This window comes from Anser cygnoides, chromosome 5 (genome assembly GCF_040182565.1).
Source record: "Anser cygnoides isolate HZ-2024a breed goose chromosome 5, Taihu_goose_T2T_genome, whole genome shotgun sequence".
NCBI classification, from domain to species: Eukaryota; Metazoa; Chordata; class Aves; order Anseriformes; family Anatidae; genus Anser; species Anser cygnoides.
The window spans coordinates 42,094,025-42,102,592 of NC_089877.1; the positions used below are offsets into that span (position 1 = coordinate 42,094,025).

At 43.4% G+C, this 8,568-nt stretch overlaps 1 protein-coding gene across 1 annotated transcript; it reads left to right on the forward strand.

Moving 5' to 3' along the window:
• Positions 1-38: 38 nt before the first annotated feature.
• COQ6 (coenzyme Q6, monooxygenase) lies at positions 39-8,410 on the forward strand. The gene is made up of 12 exons (XM_048059809.2): positions 39-312; positions 1,609-1,743; positions 2,495-2,553; positions 2,946-3,069; positions 3,520-3,650; positions 3,990-4,097; positions 4,199-4,261; positions 4,433-4,540; positions 4,953-5,155; positions 6,487-6,602; positions 6,944-7,110; positions 8,252-8,410. Exons 1-12 carry the CDS (start codon positions 54-56, stop codon positions 8,279-8,281), a joined length of 1,503 nt encoding a protein of 500 aa, XP_047915766.2. The 5' UTR covers positions 39-53; the 3' UTR covers positions 8,282-8,410.
• Positions 8,411-8,568: the final 158 nt, after the last annotated feature.

Here is an 8,568-nt window from a genome sequence, read left to right on the forward strand (position 1 = left end):
AGGGGTGTTCTCGCAGCGCCCGCCCCCCCGCCTCGGGGAGCGGCGCCGTTGCCATGGTTGCCATGGCCGTGGCGGGCGGGGCGGCGGCGGCCGCCATTTTCGCAGCCATGGCGGCAGCGTGTGGCCGGGCCCTGCTGGCTCCGCTGGGCCGGCGGCGGGCCCCGCTCCGATCCCTCACTGCCGCTTCTCCTCCTCCTCACCCTCCTCCTCACCCTCCTCCTCCTCCTCCTCACGGCCCCGCCGCCGCGCCGCTCTACGACGTGGTGGTGTCGGGCGGGGGCATGGTGGGCAGCGCCATGGCCGCCGCGCTGGGTAAGGCCGTGACCTTCCTGCGGGCGGGGCGGCTGGAGGCGGCCGTCGTGGGGGGCCCCGGCGTAGCTCTGTTTTGATTTATTTTTTACGTATCTAGTGCTTTGAGTTGCCTAGGCTACTTGTAGTGTTTGTGTCAGGTATTCACCCTCAGGTCGCTGATGAATAATTTCAGCCGTAGCTGTGTTTTCCTGGGAAGTTATTCTTAAAGCTTAGTGCCTACATGCTATTCCGACCCAAAGTTTTATTCTCTAAGTCTGTATTTTAAAGCTCAGAATACTGAGTTTAAAAATACATTTGCAGTTAGTTTTTGTCAATAATGATCCTGAGAGTACTGGCAGCTCCTGTATTTGCAGCGTTGATTCAGGAGGGTGTGATATTGACAGAAGCCTGAACAGAAGAGATTTTAAAGAGCAAAGATCCTAAGAAATAAGGTTTTTTGCAAGTATTAAAAGATTCACTTCACAAATTTATCATTGTTCTGTGCGTGTTGTTAAGCGCCACCACAATGACACTTGAGACAGTTAGCACCAGGAGCCCCTCAGGCAGTCCTTAAGGCTAAGGAGCAGAGTTGGGGCCTTTCAGGAGATGAGGTCCTTATGTGGAATCTAGAAAACGAGTTCAAGATGCGGCTGTTGTTAGGGCTGCTGTGGCAGTGAACTCGTGATGATGTAAGGACGTTGTTCCTGGTCTCAGTAGCTTGTACTGCCAGAGCAGTAGATGCAAAGAGCACTGCCAGTTTGGTATGATTTACTCTTTACTTGAATAATCTTTTCATTTTTTTTCCCTTCACTTTAACCATATGGAAAGTCAAAACTGCCTGTGCTATTCCACTGTCAAAATTTAAGAACATAACCAACACTGATGTACTTCTTAAATATAATGAAAGTTTAAATTTTTGTCTCTTGTTCTAGTTAATGGATTTATATTTAGGCTCTGAAAAACGTGTTCTGTACTTGCAGAATTCACTCATTAATACTGGACTTCAGTAGTGGACTTTAATAACAAAATCTGCACAAACTTGTGCAAAAATGAAAAAATTGTACAAAAATTAAAGGTTTAATCCTTGCTTTAACTGCAGAAGGGTTGCCTGTCACAGTTACAGGGTTGTAGTTATAAAGCTTCAACATACTAAAGTTTACCTGCCTAGTCAAAACCTGCACTGTAATATTGTTTCTTCATGAGGTTCAGTTTGAATTCTATCTTCTTACAAAAACATGTAGACGTTATTGATGAAGAAATGAGAAAAGGGCCTTTTGGCAGGAGCATTCTACCGAAGCGTGTATTTGCTTCCTTTAGGGCATGATATCCACTTCCATGATAAGAAAATCGCTTTGTTGGAGGCTGGTCCTAGGAAAGAATATGGTCAGTTGCCAGAGAGATTCAGTAACAGGGTCAGTTCCATCTCCCCAGGATCAGCGACCCTCCTAAGCAGTAAGTGAAATTTCTGTTCTTTGTGTTTTTAGCAGCATGTTTGAACTGTTTTTGTTTTGTTTAAACAAAACCCCTCTGAGGATGCATTGCCTTCATCCTGAACAGGATGGGGTTGTTTGGCTTTGTCTTTTAGTATTCTAAGTACTGAATTGGAGTGGTTAAATCAGGCTTTTCATCGTAACAGGGATCTGTGTTCTGGTATCTTGGTCTGATTGCTTATATAAATATATATATAATGCAAACGTTGGGGTTGTTAGGCTAGCAGAAGGTTGTAAGATGCTCTGTATAGCATCTGTAATGCTCTGTTCACAAAATAAGCACGTTTCCCACATATTTAGTGTTCTGTAGTTTGGTAACTCACTTCTCCTGATCAATTTTCATTTCAAAGGCAGATTGGAGCTTTGATTCCTTATAGAGAAAGAAATGTTATAGACAGCGACGGTTATGAATGTCTGTGTCTGGTTTTTTTGCCCAGTGACAGTTGACCATATAAGTCACAGCACTCACAGAAAACCTGTGTCTTTTCTAGTGGCTTGCGTTAATAGCAAAATCAATAACGTGACGCTGGAGCTGTAAAGGTGCTGAGGTAGAACTGCCCCTGTTTAGGGATGGTGAAAGTCTGGGCAAGCTGGAAAGGAGTTAGTGGTTCATAGTCAGGGAGAGAGGAGGAGAGTGTGGAGTGAGCTTCAGCTTTGTTTGGGTCTCAGTGTCCCTTGTGTCCCCATGCATTTGTGTCTTCTTTCTCTTTCAGGTTTTGGTGCCTGGGATCATGTCTGCAGCCTGAGATTCAAACCGTTCCGGCGAATGCAGGTGCCATACTCAGGGATGGGAATGTACTGTGTGTTTGTCTGCTTTGAATTCTCAAACATCCAAAGTTGTATTTCTTTGGCAAAGGGCAGGCCATGCTTTTCTGTAGGGAGATGCCTGTTCTCAGTCTTGATGTTGCAGGATGAAAACTTGATTCCTAATGGAAGCTGTAGATATGGAGACATGGGTACTAGTCAGGAAAGACAGAAATAAAGGTAAAGGTGATAGGGTAGCATTATATGTTAATTATATAACAGTGGTCCAGGGCATTTCCTCTAGTCCTGTATTTCTAGATTGACGTAGCCTTTTGCTGTTAAGATAGACATATTCATGTTCCCTGAAGGAACTGCACTTATCTGTCATGTAGCTTCATATCATGTATTTTTTCTTTGCAGGTGTGGGATGCTTGTTCAGAGGCCATCATTGTTTTTGAGAAAGATGACTTAGATGACATGGGTTACATAGTGGAGAATGACGTCATTATGTCTGCTCTCACAAAACAGTTAGATGCAGTAGCAGGTAGTGGACAACTTCTTTAATATTTTATTGCCTGCAGAGAGCTTTCAGTTACTTGTCTTCTGTTGTGTATGCTAATTTATGAGAGGAGAAAGAGAATTCGTCTAACAAATAACTCTGGAACATGGGCAGCTTCTTGTCATGGGGCGGAGGGGAGGAAGAAATCTGTCTTCTATAGGCTACAGAGCATGAAGACAATTGCATATGTACTTCTCCAGAACATAGTCTTCTCAAAATGAGACTTAATGAAAAGGTATGTAGCTTTCTGTCCAGAGCAGACTTTGCAGTGACAAACACTTGGCCAGATCTGTTCTTTCTGAGCGCCTTGAGAATTGTAGGGTCAGTTCTTAGGGTGCCATTAAGACATGTGTGGCCCTTTGCTGCTGTAGTGATGTTTCCTTTCTTTTCATGGCTGTATCATGCTGTGACCCTGGTACTTTGTGTTCCCACCAGACCGGGTGGAGGTTTTCTACGGGAGCAGAGCAGTCGGGTATACCTGGCCCCTTCCCTCTCAAAGCTGTGACACAAGCCCTTGGGTCCAAATTGAGTTAGCTGATGGACGCAGACTTCAGACCAAACTGCTGGTAACTAAACTCTTTATTTCTGTTGATCAGGCATCACCTCTTGCCCAAGTCCTTTCCACTGGATTTGGTTCTGATTCCGTGTGTGCCGCTCCACCCACGTGGAGGGCTTGAGTGAGGTGAGTGGCTAACTCTGTCAGAGCTGCTAAGGGACACAGTGCGTAGCCTGTTCTGTACCTGATGCAAGAAGATTGTGAACTGGGCAAGAACAGAAGGGGCCACCTCTTCTGGTTTGGGGGAATATGGATATATATTCATATGTATAAACAAAAATATAATAACTTGGAATATTGGCTTTCTTAGGAGATGCTCAAGAGGTTGTTTTGCATCTCTCTTTCACAGATTGGTGCAGATGGCCATAACTCTGTAGTCCGGAAGGAAGCTGAAATTCGGAACATCGAGCATCGGTATGACCAGTCAGCTGTGGTGGCAACTCTTCATTTGTCTGAGGTGAAATTCTGCAGACTCTCTTCCATAAGCAGTAGAACAGCTTAAGTAGATGATGCCAGGTCACTAGTTGTTAACTGTCCACTTGCTTCTTTCCACTGTAGGCCACAGAAAATAACGTAGCGTGGCAGAGGTTCCTTCCCACAGGGCCGATTGCTCTTCTTCCGGTAAGATGCCTCCTGATCTCTGGTTTTTACCTTTTAGTCTGTTCCTATAGTAACTCTTCTTCTATTCTTCTGCCTTTTACTTTTCATTTATTAAAGTTATAATTGCAGTGGTTGTTTTTTTTTGTTTTTCTTTTCCTGTTGATACTTACCCTTGAAATTCTCTTAAACCAGCTGTCTGACACTGCCAGCTCTCTGGTTTGGTCTACATCTCATGAACATGCATCAGAACTTCTCACTATGGATGAGGAAGGTTTTGTGGATAGCATCAACTCTGCCTTTGTGAGTATCAGCCTTGCAGCAGGTACGGGGCTGGCTGTTGTAATCATGAAAAGTACAACGAATCCAAAAGCTAAAAGGATAGTAATGGGAAAGGTGGATTCTCAAGTTTCTTCCTCTGGTGGGGATGATATTAAAAGAACAGTTAGCAAAGAAGGTCATTCTTTTAGGTTAGTTCTGAAAGGCACTGTAGAAGTTGACTGAATTTCTGAAAGATGGGAAGGGTAGGCTTATCCTAGTTGGAGACTTACATGTCCTAAAGTGATGAAGGTTATTTCTTCTGCTGCATATTTTTGTCCAGCTGGTTAAAATTCAGCATTTGGAGCTAGTTCAGATTTTTTTCTGCTGGGTTCTTTTATATGTCCCATTTGGGTTAATTTCTAAAGGTTTCTTTTTGTTTGCTTGCTTGTTTCAGTGGAGCAACGTAAACCACTCCGACTTCATCGACACTGCAGGGGCCATGTTTCGGTCTGCTATTTCACTCCTGAAACCCTCAGGGACTGCAGTCCGTCAGCTGCCCCCAAGCGTCGCTAAAGTAGACCCAGAGAGCCGAGCCATGTTCCCCCTTGGAATGGGGCATGCAACAGAGTACGTCCAGCACCGCGTGGCTCTCATTGGGTAAGGTCCCTGCAGGTGGCCGCTGGGTGAGTGGGTGGCGCGTGGTTAGAAATGATGTGAGCATAGTGACTCCCAGTTAACAAATGAGGTGGCTCGAAATACATTTATACTTGCAGTTTGACTTTATCCACGCCCCGTTTATATCATTTGTTCTTTTGTCAACAAAACCCTTTGGTATGAGTAGCTTTCTGTGTGCTTCCTATGTAAATTGGGTGATAATTCTTTTCCTTTCCTGGTTTGCGTGGTTCAGCAAAACAATGCAGTATCTCACGATGAAGCTGTACTTCCCCAAACATTGTAGCAGCCATTCTGTGTACCAGTTTGAGTTTTAGCTCACTTTTCTCGAACACAAATGACAAAATTTACAGACAATTCTGGATAGAATGTTACAGGCTTTTGTACAGTGATTTATAGAAAGAGGGAAATACCTCAGCTTTTACATTCTGAGGCTGAATGTACTCTCTTCTCCCCCATAGCTGCAGTACCTTGCTAGTTTATAGTAATTCTTGGATGCCACATCACATGTCAGATACCTTCCTTCTTTCCAACTTCTGAGTCACTCTGTGCTTATGAGCATACTGTGACATATTTAAGAAATATTTAAGAAATATGTTTGGTTTTGTTCTTTACAGATAAGTTACTCATAATAAAATCAAATCGGTTTCTTTTCAGTGATAAACCACTACTTTGTATTCATGATGTCTGTATACTTGGTGTTGTGAAATGTGACACATCACCTCACACTTAATCTACCTATTGGGATACAAAAAATAGGACCTGAAGGCCTTGCTGACCTAAAAATCATAGCAAGCAAAGCCACAACCACCATTCACACAGGATTGATCAAAACCTGCCTAGGATCATTCGCCCTATCCATCCTAATAATCATCGTATCAGCACACAGACACCAAACAATGGCCCCCAACATCCAAAAAATCTCACCCCCTACTAAAAATAATCAACAGCTCCCTAATTGACCTCCCTGCCCCTTCAAATATCTCTACCTGATGTGAAATGTGTCAGTTATACGCTTTCTGTGGTGCCAAGGTCACTTACAAAAAATAGTGAGGCCTGTTCCACATATGATCTCACATGGGACTTTAGCTAGTCACCTCTTTATTGTTTTTCCTTTCAGATCTGCTTTTTCTCTCCCTTTTTTTCTTGCACCTTTCAACTGGAGAGGTAGTCAGGTAGTTCAGCATAACATACAAGGAGAGGTACTAGATAAAGCTGTATATGCTGCTCTAGGATCAAGTTCATTGCAAAGAGTTTGTCAGCCTTTTGGCTTCCTTCAAGAAAGGGTCTAAATTTCTCTCTTTTTCTTGCTCTAGGGATGCGGCACACAGAGTCCACCCACTTGCAGGACAAGGTGTAAACCTGGGTTTTGGTGATATTGCGTGCTTAACTCATCACCTCAGTGCAGCAGCCTTCAACGGGCAAGATCTGGGTAAGGATCCATGAGGTGTCAGTGAGATGCTTACTCTTAGAAGCCTTTGCTGGTAACGTGAGGGCAAGCATGCTGCTATTTTGCATTTAAAAGGCACAAGCATTTCTGAAGCAAAACTGTTGGATGCAGTTTCCATCCTTAAAAACCTCAAAGGAGCTTTAAAAGCACAGAAGGATGGTAGTTAAAGAGGTGGTGAGATGAAGACCACTGGCTGATGGAATGAGGTATTTATTAAGATAGACCATTTCTCTGCTGCTTCTGTGGTTTTCAGTTGTCTGTGGAGACTGCTATATAGACAAGACAAGTCAGTCTTAATATAAGTATTCAATCATCTCTTCCAGGGTCCTTAAAGCATCTCTTAAAGTTTGAGACAGAACGGCAGAGGCACAATGTCTCCTTGATAGCTGCTATTGATATGTTGAAGAGGCTTTACTCCACGAGCCTGGCTCCCTTGGTGTTGCTGAGGACATGGGGGTTGCAAGCAACAAATGCCCTGCCTCCCGTCAAAGTAAGATTCTTACTTTAGTGAGGGTTGTACGAAGATTCCAGAATCATTCAGGTGTACACAAGCTGTTGAAGTAAAGAAAAACACTTTTTGGTTGGAAAACGGTAACTTCTTCAAACTGAGTTTTTATGCTGTATTGAGCCTAAGGATTTCTTAAATAACTTGTGGCTCAGTGGTTGTAGGTTTCTCCTGCAGCACAGGGGAAGATGAAGGATCTGGGTCTGCTCTGTCTCGGTAATTATGGGTTAAAAGTCATTAGGAGTCTTTGACTTTATTTTGCTACGGAATGCAAACGTGGAACTTTGAACTGCATTCCAGAAAGGCACCCTGAAAAAACAGCCCTATAATAACAAATCTTTACTAAAGAGCAAGACATCAGGTGACTTGACCGATACGGTGCGCAGCTCAGACAGGTATCTGTTTCTGTGCTGTTCTGCCTTGTTAACTTGTTCTCTCCTGGCTGAAGTAAAAGTCTGGAATGGAAGTTACCTGAGGAGGGTGCTGGCAAGCAGGTTCAGTCTTAAATGCAGAACCTCTGTTTGCAGCCTAGCTGCCTAAATTTTGCTCAGTCTTGACTTAGTTGTTGGACTGTCGTGATGTTCATTCACCTGCCCTCAGAGCTCCCGAACACCCTCAAATTAGACTCCTTATTTCTGGATTTGACTGTTTTACGGCACAAATCAAGTCACCTTCTTTCCTATTAAACACAGGTGGCCAAGTTTCCTGTGTGTCATGTCACAGTGAGACACTAGGCTGAACTGAAGAGCAATAACTTCCGAAGTGTAGTAGCTGCCACTGGCAAGGTGTCTCTGTTCATTTTACTAAAAAGAGCAACGCGCTGCTGCTTCAGTGCTCAGTATTTTTACAGTTTCTTTGCTTAAAGCAGAAAAACAGATGAAAGCCTCTTTTTCTAAGCTTAAGACCTATTGGTTACGTCTCTGTTTTGTGCTACCCAAGAAGGAACAGATTGCTGCAATTTCTTTAACTTCGTTGCATGTAGGGATAGGTGCTCTGCACTCGACAAAAAAGGCTGACAAGGAACTGTTGCCCATGTGGAGCTGGAAAGGAGACTATAGCTGCTTTCTAGAATGTATACGTATATACCAGTTTACAAATTACTTTTCTTTTTCCTCTCCCATTTTAGGAGCAAATCATGGCTTTTGCCAGCAAGTGATCTGTTTTCAGTTTGGAACAGCAGCTTGACAGTGAGTGCATTACCCTTACAAAGACTGACTGTTGTGAATCTTTGAATTGTGTTATTTTAATTTAACAATAAAAATGAGGGATTGAGCTGTGTTTACACCATCCACTGGTTTATGCAGAACTTGTCTCATCTGCTCTCCTCAAGAAGATTTAGGGTCTCTTCCTATAGTACGTGGTCTCTTAAGCCACTGAACTATCTATGCAATGTGCTTTTAATTTGCACCTTCTGAATACAAGACTGAGGTGGAAACAGCTTTC

Excerpts from the sequence above, each read along its gene's own strand:
- COQ6 (XM_048059809.2), top strand. The coding sequence starts at position 54 with ATGGTTGCCATGGCCGTGGCGGGCGGGGCGGCGGCGGCCGCCATTTTC. Across the intron at positions 3,070-3,519 it reads ACAGTTAGATGCAGTAGCAG|ACCGGGTGGAGGTTTTCTAC; the intron begins GTAGTGGACAAC and ends TGTTCCCACCAG. Across the intron at positions 6,603-6,943 it reads CTTCAACGGGCAAGATCTGG|GGTCCTTAAAGCATCTCTTA; the intron begins GTAAGGATCCAT and ends CATCTCTTCCAG.